We start from the raw sequence: 20,993 nt of genomic DNA, 5'->3' as shown, positions 1-20,993 counted from the left end.
GGGTGACAGAGCGAGACTCCATCTCAAAAAACAAACAAAAAAACAAAGCAAAACAAAAAATCCTGACAGCAACATGATGGAACAGACTGAGCATCTGTTCCTCTCCCTGTTTGTAGATAGGCACCCGGGCCAGAAAGCCTGTGGGACTGGCCAAAGGTCACACAGCAAATTCACAGCAGGTGTTTGTTCAGTGGCCTCATACAGGACACTTTATTTTTATATTAAAACAAACAAAGATACAGAGCAGAATGCCAAATTCACATGAACCTTTAAGATAAAATATGAGACTTAAGAAATAGTTGGTTGCTTTAGTGACTGATACAGACCATAAATGAGTCCAAACTGTTACGGGGAGTATGGGATGGAGTTGGGACTGGAACCCATGTCTTCTGACATCCAGTCCCATGGGATTCTGCCCCCCCACCTAATCTTTCACCTTTGCACCATCCTAGGGAGATTACAGAATTCTTTCCCACCCATTTTCTTACCCATACAACAATCCTGCAATCCAGGCCTGGATGGTTATCTAGGAAACTAAGGCCCAGAAGGTAAGTGGCTTGTCCAGACCACCACACTCAAAATTGATGGATCAAAGACTTGAACTCGGCTGGGCGCGGTGGCTCATGCCTGTAATCCCAGCACTTTGGGAGGCCGAGGCGGACGAACACGAGATGAGGAGTTCAAGACCAGCCTGGCCAATATGGTGAAATCCCGTCCCTACTAAAAATACAAAAATAAGTCGGGCGTGGTGGCCGGTGCCTGTAGTCCCAGCTACTCGGGAGGCTGAGGCAGAAAAATCGCTTGAACTTGGGAGGCAGAGGTTGCAGTGAGCCGAGATCGCGCCACTACACCCCAGCCTGAGTGACAGAGCAAGACTCCGTCTCCAAAAAAAAAAAAAAAAAAAAAAAAAAAAAAAAAAAAAAAAAACCACTTGAACTCAAGTCTTAAGAGTCTTGAGCTGGGTTTTTTTTTTTTTTTTTTGAGACGGAGTCTTGCTCTGTTGCCCAGACTAGAGTGCAGTGGTGTGATCTCAGCTCACTGCAACCTCCACCTCCAAGTTTTGAGAGATTCTCCTGCCTCAGCCTCCTGAGTAGCTGGAACTACAGGCATGCAGCACCACACCCGACTAATTTTTGTATTTTTAGTAGAAACCAGGTTTCACCATGTTGGCCAGGCTGGTCTTGAACTCCTGGCTTCAGGTGGTCCGCCCACATCAGCCTCCCAAAGTTCTGGGATTATAGGAGTGAGCCACCGTGCCCGGCCATAAAGTGCATTTTCATCCACCAGATGAAGCCCTTCTCTGCCAGCGTTCTGCTTCCCCCCATCATTAGAGCGGCCAGATCCTAATTGTGCATGTCAGCCTTGCCTTCTGCTACGTGCACACCTTCCCCACATTATACAAATCCTTACCACAGTGTTGTGAAACAATGCCGGGCACAGGTTTCTCTCTCTGTTTCACAGATGGGTCTAGAGACTTACATGACTCAGTCAAGGTCACACTGCAACCCCTGGTATGGCCTGGAACAGGCTTCTCAGCCTCAGCACCATTGACATTTGGGGCAGGGTGAGTCCTATTGCCCAGTGCATTGTCGGGTGTTTAGCAGCATCTCTGCTCTCTGCCCACTGGATGCCAATATACATCAACCCCAGCCATGACAACCAAAAATGCCTCCAGATGTTGTCAAAGGTCTCCTGATGGGCGGAACCAGCCCATTGAGAAATACTGCCTTAGAACACTGTGGGTTCAGCATGCCACCTTAATCTTTTCATTGAAAACACAACTCTTGGCCGGGCGCAGTGTCTCAGCCTGTAATCCCAGCACTTTGGGAGGCCGAGGCGAGCAGATCACTTGAGGCCCGGAGTTTGAGACCAGCCTGGCCAACATGATGAGACCCCCATCTCCACTAAAAATACAAAAATTAGCCAGCAATGGTGGCACACACCTGTAATCCCAACTACTAGGGAGGCTGAGGCAGGGGAATTGCTTGAACCCAGGAGGCGGAGGTTACAGTGAGCTGAGATCACTCCACTTCACTCCAGCCTGGGTGACAGAGCAAGACTCCATCTCAGAAAGAAAAAAAAAAAGAAAGAAAGGAAACACAACTCCTCTCCTCAGTCTTACCCAGGGAGGAAAAAAAAAAAAAGAAAACACAACTCCAAGGACCAACAATTAGTATTTTTCTTCCTTCTCAACACAAAACATAATCTCTTCAAAACAGATGGAACCCATATTCCAATATCTACCTTTGGCATCTTTTTCAAAGTATTTCTAGGGTGACAGTTGGGAGGAAATGGGAAAAAAATATTTGGACACAAGCTCTTTTTTCCACTGGGCTTTGAGAAAATCCCCATCTTGCGTGCTCCTAGTGTATCTCTCACTGATAAGTTCGCTCATAAAACCAGGGCCTTATCCAGGGCCACGCATACAGAACTCCCACGGACACACCATGATAAGGACGCTGCTGTTGTCCACTTTGGTGGCTGGAGGTAAGTCCTGTCACCCAGAGCTACTGGTTTCTCATGCCCTGGTGGGGCTGGGAATAGGATCTTCCTGTCCTCCCCTCTCGCCCCCACCTAACCCCTACTGCATTCAGACCTGTAATCATAAGAAAACCGAAATGGAGTTTCAAAGAATTGGAGCAAAGAGCAGGATTCCATGACCTCTTGGGATCCTTCTAGAACCAGGGTTTTCTATTTGGGGGTTCAGAATGCAGCAAGTGTAGTTTATATTGTGTGGGTCGCAGCTTCCTGACTCAAGACCCTTTCTCTTTTCACAGCCCTCAGTTGTGGGGACCCCACTTACCCGCCTTATGTGACTAGGGTGGTTGGAGGTGAAGAAGCGAGGCCCAACAGCTGGCCCTGGCAGGTGAGTCAACCACACTGTACTTCCTCCCATCCCTGCCCCACTCCATTTACATCCCCGCTTTGCCCTTCCACCATGGAGTCTATTGTGCTGGCAAAGTGAGGATTGATGGGACTCAGAGAGCAGCACAGGCAACTTCACCAACAAGATACATTTCCGGCTGGGCGCAGTGGCTCATGCCTGTTATCCCAGCACTTTGGGAGGTCGTGGTGGGTGGATCACCTGAAGTCAGAAGTTTGAGCCCAGCCTGGCCAACATGGTGAAACCCTGTCTCTACTAATAATACACAATTAGCCAGGCGTGGCGGCACACGCCTGTAATCCCAGCAACTCAGGAGGCTGAGGCAGGAGGATCGCTTGAACCCAGGAGGCAGAGGTTGCAGTGAGCTGAAATCGCACCACTGCACTCCAGCCTGGGAAACAAAGCAAGACTCTGTCTCAAAAAAAAAAAAGAAAAAAAAATACATTTTTGTGGCCTTGGCCAACCTTGGGAGTGGAGAGAGAGGTGCCTCCTCCAGCTGCAGTAAGGAGCTGCCCCCTCCCCACTGCCCATAGGCAGCAAATATAGTATTACTCTATTAACCAATCAGAGGCTTGTTTACAAATGTACCATTAGTCTAGGAACCATTCAAGACTACCTATGCAAACATTCCTTGCTTTAAGGAACCAATCAGTGCTATTTGTGCAGATTAATCTTTAACTACAGGCAAATCAATGTTACCAATGAAAAAAGTGTTTTCTTAAGTTGATATCATCATAGTGGTATCGAGACTAAACTGCTGATTGGGGCACAGGTGCAAATTACTCAGACGTGTTAATGGTGGGGATTTTAAGAGAAATGTATACAGTTTACATTGACGTAAACAAATATAGTAAAATCTCATTTATCTGATGTAATTGGGACTGAGTAATTGAAAAGTTGGTTATAAAGAAATTATTTTAAATCATACATATATGTTGTAAACATTTTATCTTAGACTATGTAAACAATTTCTTGAGTTCTTAACTGCCTTTTTCATATAAACCACGCCCCATAATATCTCATCTACAAGTCCATTTAAGCAGAGCAGTAACTTTGAGACGTTCACAAAGCAATCTGAGTTATGAGCCCATCCCGACTTTTACGACTCTTCCCCCCAATCTTTCCATTTTCTCACAGACACTAATTCAAGAGGAATTTTTTAAGAGTCACAGTGATCCAGTCCCTTCCAAGCATTTAACTTTGTTTCCATATAAATAACGACTGTCTTTCTGAACTCATATTTCATTGGTTACATGTTTAATCAAACTTCATTATTGCAAGCATAATTGATATAAACTGCTTTAGGAGCAAACCCAGCTGAATCAGGATGAGTTTCTACCTTAAGTAGGAGGAGCAACTAGCAGCCCACTAGCCTTGAGCATTCAGAGTGACCCATGCAGCAGTCCCTGTGTTTAGAGAGGCCAGCGTTCATTCATCTGCTCCTTGATTAAGAGACTGTCCATGATAGGCCAGGCGTGGTGGCTCAGGCCTATAATCCCAGCACTTTGGCAGACTAAGGTAGGTGGATCACCTGAGGTCAGGAGTTTGAGACCAGCCTGGCCAACATGGTGAAACTCTTCCTCTATTAAAAATACAAAAATTAGCCAGGCATGGTGGTGGGCACCTGTAGTCCCAGCTACTCGGGAGCTGAGGCACAAGAATCGCTTGAACACTGGAGGCAGAGGTTGTGGTGAGCCAAGATCGCACCTCTGCACTCCAGCCTGGGTGATAGAGTGAGACTCTGTCAAAAAACAAAAACAAAAAAAACTGTGAATGATAGAATGATGGCAGATATTTCACATTTTTTTCTTTTTTTTGAGACAGAGTCTTGCTCTGTCACCCAGGCTGGACTGCAGTGGCACAATCATAGCTCACTGCAGCCTCCAACTCCTGGGCTCCAGCTATCCACCTGCCTCAGCCTCCCAAAGTGCTGGGATTACAGGCACCCACCACAGTGCTCAGCCATAATAATTTTTTTTTTGAGACAATGTCACATTCTGTCACCCAGGCTGGTGTACAGTGGCTGGTGAAACATGGCTCACAGCGGCCTCGAACTCCTAGGCTCAAGCGATCCTCTCACCTCAGCCTCCCTACCAGCTGAGACCGCACGTGCGTGCCACCACACCCGGTTAATTTTTTTTTTTTTTTTTTAGAGATGGGGTCTCACTATGTTGTCCAGGCTGGTCTTGAATTCCTGGGCTCAAGTGATCCTCCTGCCTCAGCCTCCCAAAGTGCTGGGATTACAGGCGTGAGCCACTCAACCCAGCCTCGCAATTTATATACTTGGCTTTGTGTACTTTTGCCAGTTCTTTTGCTTTTCTCATAGTCCCACAGTATTTTTTCCCTGAGAATTTGGAAGAAGGGCCACAGTCCCTCTGCTACAGGGCCCCATAGCACCGGGTGCATTTGTGCTGAGAACTAATCATTGCTGCCTACAAAAATACTTCCTCACCCTCTTGCACAAAGGTATTCTTGCCTTGAGAACCAGTGTATGTTAGTCTGTGAAGAGTCCCTATGCTCTGTGCTTCGGTTTCCCTGGGGAAATGTTTTTACTGAGATAACAGGCAGATCTAGCTGGGTGGGGACTCAGATGAGGCAAGTAAGACATTCACTCTGGAGGCAAAATGTAAGGGGGTAGCACAAAACTCAGCAACCAGCCAGGCACAGTGGCACACACCTTTAATCCTAGCTATTCAAGGGGCTGAGGCAGGAGGATTGCTTGAGCCCAAGAGTTTGAGTCCAGCATGGACAACATAGCTAGCCGTCAAAAAAAAAAAAAAAAAACCTCACTAACCAAAATGAATAATATTTTAATGCAATTTTCTTTATTCTCCTGGAGACAGAGTCTCATTCTGTCACCCAGGCTGGAATGCAGTGGCACAATCTCGGCTAACTGCAACCTCCACTTCCTGGTTTCAAGCAATTAATTCTCCTGCTTCAGCCTACCAAATACCTAAGATTACAGGCGCCTGCCACCACACCCGGCTAATTTTTTGTATTTTTAGTAACAGACGCGGTTTCATCATGTTGGCCAGGCTGGTCTCAAACTCCTGATCCAACTGCCTCAGCCTCCCAAAGTGCTGGGATTACAGGCGTGAGCCATCCCGCCCAGCCAGCTATTGTAATTACAGTATTAATCATCCTGAGAGCCCTACACAGTGGCTTATGTTCCCCATTTCCAGAGAAGGTAACTGGGACTTGGAAAGGTTACAGAATTGCCCAAAGGCACTGAGTTAGCCTGGGGGGAATGAGGATTCAAATTTGGTTCAGTGCTACCTCTTTTAGCTACACTTTGCTGGCCACACGTAATACGTATTATGTGGACTAAATTTCACATCTGTAGGATGGTTTCAGCACATTTTTAAATGGGGGGGGGGTACATCATTTTAAGTATCTTTTTTCACTTTTTCTAATCTTAAACATCTTTTTTAAGACCTCTTAATGTCACACAAACGAGAAATGCCGAATGGCTAATTAAAAACAAGAATGTTCAGAGAAAAGAAGGCATCTGCCAACAAACAGGTCATCGTTCCCCACAGTTATAGGAAGCCCGATCAGAGCAGTCCACGACATACTGTCACCTCCCTCCCGTCTGCTTGGCCGTGGCAGGGAATTGAAAGACAGGGGAGGAGGAATGAAGGAACAGGAAGGGCATGGAACAGCTTCATTAGAGACTAAAACAGTGTCAAATGTCACCACCTTAAAGTTCTTTTTTTTTTTTTTTTTTTTTTTAAAGACAGGGTCTCACTCTGTCACCCAGGCTGGAGTGCAATGGTGCCATCCCGGCTCACTGCAACCTCCGCCTCCTGAGTTCAAGTGATTCTCCTACCTCAGCCTCCCAAGTAGCTGGGATTACAGGCACACACCACCACGCCCAGCTACTTTTTGTATTTTTAGTAGAGACGAGGTCTCATCATGTTGGCCAGGTTGGTCTGGAACTCCTGGCCTCAAGTGACCCACCCACCTCGGCCTCCCAAAGTGCTGGGATTACAGGCGTGAGCCACCGTGCCTGGCCCCCACCACCTTAAAGTTGTACCCCACACCTGTTAAACTGTCAACCTAAACACAAACCTTTTTTATTTTATTTTATTTTATTTTTTCTGAGACAGAGTCTCACTCTCGCCTAGGCTGGAGTGCGGTGGCGCCATCTCAGCTCACTGCAACCTCCGCCTCCCCGGTTCAAGTGATTCTCCTGCCTCAGCCTCCTGAGTAGCTGGGATTACAGGCGTGAGCCACTGTGCCCTGCCTAGGAACCATTTTTTAATCTGAAAAAAAATTTTTTTAAAAAAAATGAGGAGCCGGGGGGCAGGAGAGTAAAGTCCACTTATAGAGTCTCATGGTCCTATGAGTGGATTTGGTCTTCAGGGAGAAACTAGACCAGCAGGAGACAAGATCACCCGCCCCTGGTGATCTCTTTCATTCTATTCATTTGCTTATTCACTCACTTGTTCAATCAGTAAGCATTTGGTAAAGACCCAGTATGTACCAGGCACTGTTCTAGTCACCTGGCACATAGCAGTGGGGGAAAAAAATTCATGAAGCCTTTATTAAAGTGGAGGAGTGGCCGGGCACGGTGGCTGACACCTGTAATCCCAGTACTTTTGGAGGCCGAGGTGGGAGGATCACCTGAGGTCAGGAGTTCAAGATCAGCCCAGCTAACATGGCGAAACCCCGTCTCTACTAAAAATACAAGTAAATTAGCCAGGTGTGGTGGCAGGCACCTGTAATCCCAGCTACTCTGGTGCTTTAGGCAGGAGAATCACTTGAACCCAGGAGACAGAGGTTGCAGTGAGCCAAGATCTTGCCACTGCACTCCAACTTGAGGGATAAAGCGAGACTCCATCTCAAAAAATAAAAATAAAATAAAGTAGAGGAGTGAGACAATAAACATGTAAATTCATAACATGCCAGGAAATGAAAGATACTATGATGAAGAGTAACACAGAGCAAGAGGAAGGAGATGAGTGTGTGTGTGTGCATATGTACATGAGCGTGCATGTATGTGTGTGGGCACACTGTTTAGGTTAGCGCGGTCATAGAAGACCCCATGGAGAAGGTAAACTGGAGCAGAGACTAACAGGAAGTGAAAGAAAGAGCTACATCGATATTTGCAAGAATATTCCAGGCAAGAGGAAGAGCCAGTGCAAAGGCCCTGAGGCAGAAGCGGGTTTGGTGTATTTGCTGAACTGCATGGAAGTCAGTGTGGCTGGAGGAGAGGAGAGTGGGAGCCTATGGGGTCAGAGAGGCCATGGAGGGCCTAGTAGGTCATCAGACAGTTTTAGGTTTTATAAACTGTAAAGGGGGAGCCACTGGAGGGCCTGAGCAGAGAAGAGAAGTCATGTGACTTCCATTCAAAAAGGATCATTCCGGCTGCTGTGTTGAGAAAATGTGGGCGGGAGTGGGGAGAAGAGATGGGAGACTAGAGTGATCATCCAGAAGAGAGGATGATTGCGACACGCAGTTGAGGTAGTGACCAAGGGGTAGCAACCACTCCACATATTCCCAAGCTAGAGCTGATGGGATTTGCTGATGGACTTGAATGAGGGATCAGAGGGAAAGACAGAAGCCAAGGATGACACCAAGGTTTGGAGCCCGAGTAGCACCAGAGTTGCCATTGGCTGTGACAGAGGACCCTGGGAAAGGACCATGTTTGGGATAATTCAGGAGTTTTGTTTTGGACATACTAAACTGGAGGGAGCTAAGTAAAGAGCTCCCAAGGAGGGGAAGATCCCAACCAATCCAGTTGCAGAAAGATGTTCAGAACAGGGTTTTCTGGGGGTTTTTTGCTTTTCTTTTTGTGTCGGAGTCTCACTCTTGTCACCCAGGCTGGAGTGCAATAGCACGATCTCGGCTCACTGCAACTTCTGCCTCCCGGGTTCAAGTGATTCTCCTGCCTCAGCCTCCTGAGTAGCTGGGATTATAGACACCCGCCATCACACCCGGCTAATTTTTGTATTTTTAGTAGAGATGGTATTTCACCATGTTGGCCAGCTGGTCTCAAATTCCTGACCTCAGGTAGATTCACATGCCTCGGCCTCCCAAAGTGCTAGAATTACAGGCATGAGGCACCAAGCCTGGCAGAATAGTTATTTTTTGATAGTCTATATGTTTTTTATTTTTTTATCCCAGATTTTTGGCATTAATTTTGTTGTTGCTTTTTGTTGGGGGGAAGGGGGGCAGAGCGGAGACAGGCCCTTGCTGTGTCACCTAGGCTGAGCACAACGCAATCACAGCTCACTGCAACCTGGACTTTGAGATCAAGCAATCCTCCCACCTCAGCCTCCTGAGTAGCTGAGACTACAGGTGTGCACCACCACTCCCAGTTAATTTTTATTTTTTTTTTAATTTTTTGGTAGGATCAAGTTCTCGCTATGGTGCCCAGGCTGGTTCACAAACTCCTGGGTTCAAGCAATAATCCCACCTCAGCCTTCTGAGTAGCTGGGACTATAGGCATGCACTGCCGCACCCAGCGGCTCATTTTGGGCTATTTTTGTTGTAGAGACAATGTATTAGTCCTTCCTCACACTGCTAATAAAGACATACCTGAGACTGGGTAATTTATAAAGGAAAGAGGTTTAAATGACTCACAGCTCAGCGTGGCTGGGGAGGCCTCAGGAAACTTACAATCATGGCAGAAGGGAAGGAAACACATCCTTGTTCACGCAGCGGTACCAGGGAGAAGTGCCGAGCAAAAGTGGGGGAAAGCCCCTTATAAAACCATCAGATCTTGTGAGAACTCACTCACTACCATGAAAACAGCATGGGGGTAACCACCCTCATGATTCAATTACCTCCCACCAGGTCCCTCCCACGACACATGGGGATTATGGGAACTACAATTCGAGATGAGATTTGGGTGGGGACACAGCCCAAACCTTATCAGATGGGGTTTTGGGTACCCCCTTAACTTGTGCTCCTGAAGCAAGTGCCTCACTCCCCCTTACCCTTGTCCCAGCCCTGTTCTTGGGACATTGGAGTGCAGGGAGGCCCTGCTTTTTCAGCCACAGCCACAAAGCTCCTGTGTTTCTCCGCAGGTCTCCCTGCAGTACAGCTCCAATGGCAAGTGGTACCACACCTGCGGAGGGTCCCTGATAGCCAACAACTGGGTCCTGACGGCTGCCCACTGCATCAGGTAACTGCTATTCCCTGGGGGCTTGGCCTGCTCACCAGCCGGTGCTCATTTCCGAGCTGGGGGCTCAAAGGGCCTCAACCACGCTACATAAAGCAGCCTTGCAAATAACCACTAGCCTGGCTGAGACACAAGCTGCAGTCAGTCAATGGTTCAGTGTGTTGGCCCGTCAATGTCAGTACATGGCATGGATGGAGTGTCCTGTGCCAGGTACTGAGGGAGGATGAGGAGAAGGGGAAGGCCTAATCTCTGCCTTCTTGGGGAAATTACATGTGGCCTCTGGATCTGGAACTGGGTTCCCTTGAACAACTTAACTGACTTCTCAAAGCTTTGGTACCACCACCTGCAGAAAAATGGAGTAACAGAATTTAGTATGAATTCAATGAGTTGATTTATCAAAGGGCCTGGCACTTAGTAAGTGCTCAATGAAAGCTAATTCTGAATTATGGATGAATTATAAAGGCCCACAAGGTTCTGCAATGTTGTTCACTTATCCTCTTCATTGTCCGTGACCTCTGCTCATCACAGCTGGAACTCACCAGAGTTTCTGCTGGGTCGGTGTGATTCCCTACCAGGAGTGATCCCTTCTCCCATCTGATTTATAATAAGCTCTAGGAGGTGATGGGGATACTAATAGAGGCCTACAGTCAGGAGTCCTGGCTTCTAGTTCTGATTTCTCACTAACAGTGGGACTCTGGGCCAGGTTACACCTCTCTGGGACTCAGTTTCCCCATCTGAAAATGAAAGGTGGGAAAACTGTCCTTGAGAGCAAATGACTCCTGTTTCCTCTGTGTTCATCTTATTCCCTCCATAATACTATAGAGTTTGTGTTATTATAACTTTTATTTTAAATTGTAGTTTATAGTTAGTATAGTAACAATTATTATATGATCATAGTTCTTACGTTATATACTTTAGGCTCTATTATAACTAACTGATTGTCCCAGGGGAGGAAAGATCCCCAAGCCCCATCTAGTGGCTCACGCAGCAGCCAGTTACTTGGGTCTGTCCCCAGCATTATCCAAAGCCAGGCCTCTGGAGGTGACCCTCTCCTTGGGCCCCCTTTCTCCCAGCTCCTCCAGGACCTACCGCGTGGGGCTAGGCCGGCACAACCTCTACGTTGCGGAGTCCGGCACGCTGGCCGTCAGTGTCTCTCACATTGTCGTACACCCGGATTGGAACTCCAAGCTCTCCGAAGGGTTAGTTTCTGTCTGGGTTCACTTCGGGGTAAGGTTGTCAGGGAACAGATGGGGGTCTCACAGAGGCAAGGGTCTCAACTCCACCACACACCCTCTGCTTCTTCTATAGGGAGGGGGAAGGAGCTCTGGCCTCTTAGATGTGGAACCAGCTCCAAAGATGTCTGGGGTGGGGATGTGACCTGGGGAGGGTGAAGCAAAGACTGCCAGAGCGACCTGGGTTTGCTGCCAGTTAAGCCTGCAGGGCCCCTGTCCGCTGAGTGTGTATCTACTTCATGCCAAGTCCTGGGGACACAGGGACAGTGCTGTCGACCCTGTGACTGTCCCTGGAGTAGGACACAGCCTTTCCTGCCTTCCCCCTTTCAACAAGGCCCTCTGCATTTTCAAAGATGCCCTGGGGCCCTGCCAGTCAGAGCAACCTGGGGTAACATACAGGGAAAATGACAAGGTCTCCCAGCCCTCCAAAGCCCACAGGGCAGGAAAAGTCAACCCTGTCCTCATGCTCCGCCTCTGCACTCACCCAGGAACGACATTGCCCTGCTCAAACTGGCTAACCCCGTCTCCCTCACCGACAAGATCCAGCTGGCCTGCCTCCCTCCTGCCGGCACCATTCTACCCAACAACTACCCCTGCTACGTCACGGGCTGGGGAAGGCTGCAGAGTAAGTGGGAGCCAGGAGCCCCCAGGCCTGGGAGGGAAGGGAGGCGACTGATGTCACTCCTGTCTGGCCAGGGCCTCTCATCTGTCATCCCAGGGTGTGTGGCTGCCTCGGAGAGACGGGATGGCATAGGCTGATGCCTGCCTGGGTTCAAATGTCAGCTCTCCCACTTAATGACTGTGACACCTTGGGCACATTACTAGGCCTCTCCATGCAGCACTTTTTTCATCTGTAAAATGCAAATAATTGGCTGGGCGCAGTGGCTCACGCCTGTAATCCCAGCACTTTGGGAGGCCTGGAGCGCGGATCACTTGAGGTCAGGAGACGAGCGTGACCAACATGGGGAAACCCCGTCTCTACTAAAAATATTAAAGAAATAGCAGGGTGTGGTGGTGTGCGCCTGTAGTCCCAGTTACTCGGGAGGCTGAGGCACGAGAATCACTTGAACCTGGGAGGTGGAGGTTGCAGTGAGCCAAGATTTTGCTACTGCACTCCATCCTGGGGGACAGAGCGAGACTCCGTCTCAAAAAAAAAAAGGGCATAATAATAGCACCTACATCACAGAGTTGTCAAGAGGATTAAAGGAGATAATCCACAGGAAGCCTGGAATGGGGTAGGTGCTGTGTGTTAGTTGTTGTCACTGTCCCTATGATGGAGAGAATGTTACAGAGACCATGTGACATCTTCTGTGTGGCCCAAGGCTAGAGTTCAGAACAGCATTTTCCTCTCTGACCTGAGGCCCCTGGAGCCCTCATCAGACCCTCCGTGCCCCATAGCAAAAGCTGTCCCCTGTGCCATTCGGTCTTGCTGCTCAGAACCTGGCTGCGGGCGGGTTTCCTTTGACAAAGACTCCAAGGGTCAGAGATCCAATGACGGTAGCCACCAAGAGGAACAGCGTTCCCGCCTTCCCTTTTGAAATCACCAGAGGTTTGGAAGATTCTAGGAAGGGATGAGTGATAATGACCTTATGACCATAATGAGATTATGAGTGATAATGACATTATGACATTTCTTCCTAATGACATAAACCCATAAGTATAATGACATATTTTTCCAGGGGTACATCCACATACATACACTCAAATAAACTCCCATTGGCCTCTTCACTGACTTATCTGTAAACACAAGGACACATCAAATCCTGCGGTGAGCGGCGGTGGAAGAGGCATTTCATGCTTATTAAGACACAAGCACAACCACCTGTTTGTTTCCCCAGACAACACTGGGGCAAGTGCATTTCATCTGAGACAGTGAGAGCACGGAGGCATCCAGATGCTTGGCTTTTAGGCCCAGCTCTGTCGGTCACGGTGAAACCTTGGGCAAGCCACTTCCGAACCTCAGTTTCCTCCTCTGTAAAATGGAAACACTGTTGGTGAAGACTAAAAGAGGTGAAAGGTGGAAATGCATCATACATTGCAAAATGTTATACAACTGTTAATATTTTAGTAGAGACAGGGTTTCACCATGTTGGCCAGGCTGGTCTCAACTCCTGACCTCAAATGATCTGCCCACCTTGGCCTCCCTAAGTGCTGGGATTAGAGGGTGAGCCACCGCGCCCAGCGACGCTTAACTTCCCTAGGCTTCAATCAGAAGTGAAGAGTTATGTTAATCTCATCCTTGCCACTCATAGCTGTGGTAACAGTAATGGAGGTGATGGTGGCTGTGTCATTGGGGGCCATTATGAAAGCCCTCTCTTCACCACACCAGCATATTTTCCCAAGGAGGGGGCTCTAACTGCCAGGAGGCTCACTTTCTTATTTCAGATAAGTGACAGAAAGCCATGGAACTACCTCAGCAAAAAAAAGGAAACTGTTATAAGGATTGAAAACTTTCAACCCAAGGGCAGAGATATAGCCAGGCATCAGGAACAGGCTAGAACCAGGGGCTAGAAGCCTGTAAGAAACTCAGGAAACACTCACTTAGTACTTCTTTTCTTTGTGGGTCTACTTCATTCTCCACATAAAACAAAATGTCAGTCATTGCCAGCAGCTTCCCAGATTTATGTCCTCTGAAACCGGAATCTCTCAGACCCCATCTCAGAATCCCAGGGGAGGGAGCTCATTGGCTTAGCTTGAGTCAGGTGTTCACTGTGGACCAATCAACCGTGAGGACACAGTATAGACAAACATGGCTGTTCGCATGTTGCAATGGATGGAAGACAGTTAACAGGGGAAACCCAGTAGGGGTCCACTACTTCCTTTTTCTCAGGAGTCCCTGCATTCCTAATGGCTTCTCTCTGATCTCATTCAGCCAACGGGGCTCTTCCTGATGTCCTGCAGCAGGGCCGGTTGCTGGTTGTGGACTATGCCACCTGCTCCAGCTCTGGCTGGTGGGGCAGCAGCGTGAAAACCAATATGATCTGTGCTGGGGGTGATGGCGTGATCTCCAGCTGCAACGTGAGTACCAAAATCAGGGGACCCACTCCATGACAAAATGTGGCTGGGAATAAGGCTATAGAGGTCCATCCCTCCACAGGTCCATCCTCCCACCTCCTGGCAGAAGTACCGAGAAATATGTTCCAGATATATCAGAACCTGATCTTTGGCCAGGCCTGTGGCTCACGCCTGTAATCCCAGCACTTTGAGAGGCCAAGACAGGCAGACCACTTGAGGTCAGCAGTTCGAGACCAGCCTGGCCAACATGGGGAAACCTTGTCTCTACTAAAAATACAAAAATTAGCTGGGCATGGTGGCGGGCGCCTGTACTCACAGCTACTCGGGAGGCTGAGGCAGGAGAATCACTTGAAGCCATGAGGTGGAGGTTGCAGTGAGCTGAGATCACACCACTACAAACCAGCCTGGGTGACAGAGCAAAACTCAAAAAAAAAAAAAAAAAACTTGATCTTGATTCTTTTTTGTTCTTGTTTTGAGATGTTTTGAGATTCTCTTTGTAGTGTCCACCCATCTCACTGCTGGGAAGTCCTTCCCTGGGTCTCATCAAGGTCTCTCGTGACTGTCATTCCATATCCTTTCCTCTATGCTGGAAGGGAACCAAAGGAAAGTATTCCCTGGCTTAAGGCCTTTCTACGATGATTTCTGGCTTTTCTGTTGAATTACTCTCATCAATGGCGCAGTGTGTCCCCTCCAGGTAGCTGCCACGGAAACCTTCCTGGAGACAGTGTCTTGACCACCAGGAATTGCTCTGTGTTGGACTTAGCAGTGAAGTGGGGATGGAGTAGGAAGGAGATCCACACGCCCTTCAGATCACACTGTGCCCTACACACTCTGCCCACATAGACCACCCGTGGGAAGACGGAGCCAGTGGGGAAGAGCCTGGCAGCTGAAGTCTGGGATGTGGCCTCAGCTCCTTTACAAACTGCCTGTGCAACCTTGGACAAGTCCCAACCTCTCAACACTCCAGTTTCTCCTCTTCCGTGGCCTGGGGATACTATGAATATTTACCTCATAGGATTTTGCGAGGATTAATGAGATGAGGCATAGAACATGCTTAGCTCAGCTCTGGCCACATAGGAAGAATAAGTGTTGGCTCTTGTTGGAATTATGGTACCACCTTGAGCTATGACCACAAGGGCCGACTTCAGAGGACAGTGACCTGCAGCAGAACAATAGACATGCATTGAGAACAATGGTTCCAATGGGCAGCCCCTTTCTCTCCCTTTACCTCCCTATAACTCTGGCCTTCCTCAGGGAGACTCCGGTGGGCCGCTGAACTGTCAGGCGTCTGACGGCCGGTGGGAGGTGCATGGCATCGTCAGCTTCGGGTACATCTTAGGCTGCAACTACTACCACAAGCCCTCCGTCTTCACGCGGGTCTCCAACTACAATGACTGGATCAATTCGGTAAGAACCAGACCAGCCCTGAGCCCCAGGGCACTGCCCTGCTCACCCGGCCTCGGGAGTGCCATGCCCACCTGGTGACTGAGAACCCCCTCCTTCCTCTTGAGAGCTAGATGGGAACTCTGTGGAGGAGGCTGCAGACCTGGGCAACTGCTGAGCCCCCCATGGGTCCCCAAAATTTCTGTGTGGGTAAAGCTGAGTGAAAAGGAACACAGAGGGTGGCCTTGTCCAAAGAGGTTGGACACTCCTCAGGCATATTAACAGTGAGTTCTGCCCAGTGTGGTGGCTCACGCCTGTAATCCCAGCACTTTGGGAGGCGGAGGTGGGCAGATCACGAGGTCAGGAGTTTGAGACCAGCCTGACCAACATGGCAAAACCCCATCTCTACTAAAAAAAGTACAAAAAAATTAGCCAGGCGTGGTAGCGCATGCCTGTAATCCTAGCTACTCAGGAGACTGAGGCAGGAGAATCCCTTGAACTTGGGAGATGGAGGTTGCAGTGAGCCGAGATTGTACCATTGCACTCCAGCCTGGACAAGAAGAGTGAAACTACATCTTAAAAAAAAAAAAAAAAAGTGTGTTCCATAGAATTGGTGATTCTATTTTTGTTTATCTGTGAGTAGGCCCATACTCCACCATCCAGTGCCATAAACAGGTATATTTATCTGCAAAGCCCAAAATCTGATACTTTGAGACCCCGCTGGCATTAATTATTGGAAATTAGTCCCCCTCGAGGGTCCTCCAGCTATTCTGTAGGGTGACCAACCATAATGGTTTGCCCAGGACTGAGAGGTTTTCCAGGATGCAGGACTTCCTGTTTTACACTGGGACCATCTCAGGCAAATAAAGCCGAGTTGGTCCCCCTGTCTTGTAAAAGCAAACTCAGAGAGCTGTCTCCTTTCAGCTTCCACAATAACTCAATTTGTTTTTAACACTGAACACATATTTGTTTATAACAATGAGCATTAAAATTATTTACTAAAAATAATAGACCAGGTGCCATGGCTCATGCCTGTAATCACAGCACTTTGGGAGGATGAGGAGGGAGAATTGCTTGAGCCCAGGAGTTCAAGACCAGCCTGGGCAACATAGCAAGGCTGGTCTTTACAAAACATTTTTTGTTTAATTACCTAGGCATGGTGCTGCATGCCTGTAGTCTCAGCTACTTGGGAGGCTTAGGTGGAAGGATCACTTGGGCCTGGGAGGCCAACACTACAGTGAGCCAAGGTCGCACCAATGCACTTAAGCCTGGGCGACATAGCAAGACCCTGTCTCCAAAAATAATGATAATAATAACTGGCATCAATATTAAGGAGCAGCCATGGATACATGCAGCAGTAGGTGAAAGCAGCCAGAACAGGAAACCCCGTCACAAGAAAGGGATGCCTGGTGGCTCACGCCTGTAATCCAGGCACTTTGGGAGGTCAAGATGGGCAGATCACCAGAGGTCAGGAGTTCGAGACCAGCCTGGCCAACATGGGGAAACCCCGACTCTACTAAAAATACAAAAATAGGCTGGGTGTGGTGATACGTGTTTGGAATCCCAGCTAATCAGGAGGCTGAGGCAGGGGAATCACTTGAACCTGGGAGGTGGAGATTGCAGTAACCCAAGCTCACGCCACTGCACTCCAGCCTCGGCAACAAAGCGAGCTCCATCTCAAAAAAAAAAAAAAAAAAACCAGACAAAAAAAAGAAACGGGTGCCTGGGAGAGGGCAGAGGAGCCACCATGTCTGGTACTGGATGCTGCGAGGGAAGAGTCGGACACTATGCCGATGAGGGACCACCTCAGTTTGCTCTTCTGTAAGATGGGACTTGAACTAGACCAGGACTCCACCACAATTTAGGCGCTAGAGCAAATGGGAGTGATGGTATTCGTGGCAGAGCCCCCAAAGAAGGGGAAAGCTGGCATCTGACTTCACTAAGTTTAATTTGCAGAGAAGTGTTAAACTGAATTAAACTGACACTTATAAGCCAAATATGAAACTGCAGCCATGAGCACATGGTCATAGGAGGAAAACTAAACTGTCAAAATAAGCAGGTGGCTGCTTCCAAGTGTTCCCACTGATTCTTGCCAGCTCCTTGTTCATTTGTCTGTCTGCTGACATCTTTTTGCAAACAAGTGGTCACAGGCAGAGATTCCAAACACGTTTGTTGGAGAAAAATGGAAAATCAAAAAGACAGTAGCCATTAATCATTAATTGGTGCTTTTTTATATATAAATTGGGAAAAACCCATCTGAGTCCACCTTTGGAGGCGCCACGCACGTCAAAGGAGTCTGGCCTGAGACTGACTGGACGAAAGGCTGCTTAGGGGCCTTTCCCAGCCAAATCCTAAGACCGTTTTCCAGCCCCAGCTGCTGTGGGAGTCACCGTGCAGCTGGTCCTGGCAGCTCCCTGGGGACCTGAAGCAGGGGCAGGGGCAAATGTCCCGATCTGTTGTCCCAGCATCAGCTGTTCCCAGCATCAGCTGTTCCCAGCCACAGACACAAGCACAACAGAACAGGCCAGATCCCAAAGCATGGCCAGATGGCAGCAGGGATCCACGGGGCAGCACATCTCCCGAGGCAGCTGGGCAGAGGCCCTGTGTTCATGGGATAGCAGTCGGGACAGGCACAGATGCCCGGTAATGGGTTTCAGAAGGGGGAGAGCCAAGCAACCAGCAGTCCTTACGTGGGGGCTGCCCCTGGCAGCGGCGGAGGGGCTAGTGAAACCTTGAAGTGGCCCCAACCCAAGGACACAGTGTGTGCAGCCTGGAGTCAGTACCACTAGAGCCCTGGGGGTGCCTGAGAGCACCTGGCTGGATAAACCCAGACAGGTGACAAGCCAAGGTCAGGAAGTACAAGCAAAAGATAAGGGCAGAGAAGCAGAGGAGACAAATGGCCTGGGGCATTCATCCTTTCAACAAATGTCTGCTGAATGACAGTCACACATGAACTTCAGCAATCCTTAGTTTTTATTCTTTTTCCAGAAGGTAATACATACTCTTTGTAAAAATATTAAAAGAATATAAGAGAGTATCAGGTAAAAAAGTAGAAGTCCCCCCTCATTTTACATCTCTAATTCCACTCTCCAGAGGTAATCATTGTTTTTGTTTTTGTTTTTTGAGACAGAGTCTCGCTCTGTCACCAGGCTGAAGTGCAGTGGCTTGATCTTGGCTCACTGCAATCTCCACCTCCCGGGTTCAAGCGATTCTTCTGCCTCAGCCTCCTGAGTAGCTGGGATTACAGGCACACACCACCACGCCCAACTAATTTTTGTATTTTTAGTAGAGATGGAGTTTCACCATGTTGGCCAGGCTGGTCTCAAACTCCTGACCTCAGGTGATCTACCCGCCTTGGCCTCCAAAAGTGCTGGGATTACAGGCATGAGCCACCGTGCCTGGCCAAGTTGTCATTGTTAACAGCTTGTGTGCGGTCTCAACTTTATGTGCATATACAGCTATATATTTACATAGATAGACACTGTCTTCTAAGCAAAAACTAGGATCTGAGTCTTCATACTGTTCTGCAGCTGTTTTTCACTTAACTCCTGATCACATTTTACATGTTAGTACATACATGTCATTCTTTTGAACAGCTAGTATTCCATAGTTTGAGTATAATGAATGAAGCTTTCATGTTTCCTATTTTTCACTCTGACATTGTGCAATGAACATCCTTGGACATAATTCTTGCACACTGGTCTGAGTATTTGTGCTGTAGCAGCTGGATCTCCTGCCGTTTACAGCACTGGAACATGAAGTTGGCATATCAAAATGTTTAACAGGCCGGGCGCGGTGGCTCAGGCCTGTAATCTGAGCACTTTGGGAAGCTGAGGCGAGTAGATCACTTGAGGTCAGCAGTTTGAGGCCAGCCTGGCCAACATGGTGAAACCTCATCTCTACTAAAAATGCAAAAAATTAGCCGGGCATGGTGGTACATGACTATAATCTCAGCTACCAGGTAGGCTGATGCACGAGAAGCACTTGAAACTGCGTGGTGGAGGTTGCAGTGAGCCCAGATCACCCTACTGCACTCCAGCCTGGGCAACAGAGTAAGACTGTCTCAAAAAAAACAAAAAAAAAAACAAAAAAAAACGTTTACCAGACACTGATCAACAGCCTCTGGAAACAGTTATAGCCCCAACTACAGTGCATAACTGCCTTGCAAACAGCAGTTTTGATTTGAGAAACAAATGAAATCTAAAAATATGCCATCCACGCATTTGGAATATAATTTTTAGGGGTTCAAAGGCCCCCTACCCTGAAGCCCACACAGGACTCCTGGCTAAGACCCCCTTTACACGAAGACCCTAACAGGTCAATGAAAAGCTTGATCACATCTTTTTTTCCGAAGCATCATCAGAACTCCTCAGGCAGGAGCTACTGTAGTGTGGGCTGCCTGTAACTCACATGAGTAGCTTAGCCCAGGAGGACAGAGACAGAAAACTGCCATGCACAGCTCCGCGGTTAGGTGAACCTGATGATTTTCTTGTGTGTGTGTCCTGCAGGTGATTGCAAATAACTAACCAAAAGAAGTCTCTGGGACTGTTTCAGACTTGGAAAGGTCACAGAAGGAAAATAATATATAATAAAGCGACAACTATGCAAATCACGTCTTGATGAGAGATTTATTAGCAATCCGTCCTAACATCCAGGGCTGTGGGCGCAGTGGCACAACCCTGTAATCCCAGCACTTAGCACTTTGGGAGGCCAAGGCAGGCAGATCGCTCGAGTCCAGGAATTCAAGACCAGCCTGAGTAACATGGCATAAACCTGTCTCTACTAAAAATACAAAAATTAAATGGGCGAGGCAGTGCACACCTGTAGTCCCAGCTACTCAGGAGGCTGAGGTGGGAGGATCACTTGAGCCCAGGAGGTAAAGACTGCAGTGAGCCAAGATCACTTCGTCACACTCCAGTCTGGGCGACAGAGTGAGACCCTGTCTCAAAAAAAAAAAGAATTTCGCATCGGCGTCACCCTGCCCTACTGAGACCTCAAGGACCTAACCCACTTTAGAACCTGACACATGACATCATTGTCAAACAACATATAAATGGAGCACTAAGCTCCAGCGAAGGAAGTGGGCTGTAGCGGCTTCCTGCACTCTGCCTCCTCTGCCTCTCTTTCTTCCCCCGCCAGCACAGAAGCCTGGATTTCTGTTCAGGCGCTGCCCCATGGGATCCCGGAGGTTCTGCGGAAACCTCATGTCCCAGGACCAAGGCTGGAGCCCGTGCTCCAGGCCTGGCCAATCAACACATTGCATCCCCTTCCCCATCACAGCGATTGGCTTAGGGATGGGCATGTGACCTGAGACAGGTCCAATCAGAGAGGTTGCACGACTTGTGCAGGG

At 48.4% G+C, this 20,993-nt stretch overlaps 1 protein-coding gene across 1 annotated transcript; it reads left to right on the top strand.

Annotated features, from left to right (window-relative positions):
• Window positions 1–2,425: 2,425 nt before the first annotated feature.
• On the top strand, window positions 2,426–20,255 carry LOC129007084 (chymotrypsin-like elastase family member 2A). The gene is made up of 8 exons (XM_054437371.1): window positions 2,426–2,487; window positions 2,778–2,866; window positions 9,919–10,016; window positions 11,087–11,212; window positions 11,734–11,870; window positions 14,118–14,263; window positions 15,515–15,667; window positions 20,152–20,255. The coding sequence occupies exons 1-8, from the start codon at window positions 2,448–2,450 to the stop codon at window positions 20,167–20,169; spliced, it is 807 nt and encodes a 268-aa protein (XP_054293346.1). The 5' UTR covers window positions 2,426–2,447; the 3' UTR covers window positions 20,170–20,255.
• Window positions 20,256–20,993: the final 738 nt, after the last annotated feature.

The sequence above is a fragment of the Pongo pygmaeus genome, chromosome 1 (genome assembly GCF_028885625.2).
Source record: "Pongo pygmaeus isolate AG05252 chromosome 1, NHGRI_mPonPyg2-v2.0_pri, whole genome shotgun sequence".
Taxonomy (NCBI): domain Eukaryota; kingdom Metazoa; phylum Chordata; class Mammalia; order Primates; family Hominidae; genus Pongo; species Pongo pygmaeus.
The sequence above is the reverse complement of the archived record's forward strand: the minus strand, read 5'-3'. Positions and strand labels throughout refer to the sequence as shown.

Bases quoted from the DNA above. Each gene is read 5' to 3' on its own strand.
- LOC129007084 (XM_054437371.1), top strand. From the start codon at position 2,448: ATGATAAGGACGCTGCTGTTGTCCACTTTGGTGGCTGGAG. The intron at 2,867-9,918 runs GTGAGTCAACCA...GTTTCTCCGCAG, and splicing joins CCAACAGCTGGCCCTGGCAG to GTCTCCCTGCAGTACAGCTC. The intron at 14,264-15,514 runs GTGAGTACCAAA...GGCCTTCCTCAG, and splicing joins GCGTGATCTCCAGCTGCAAC to GGAGACTCCGGTGGGCCGCT.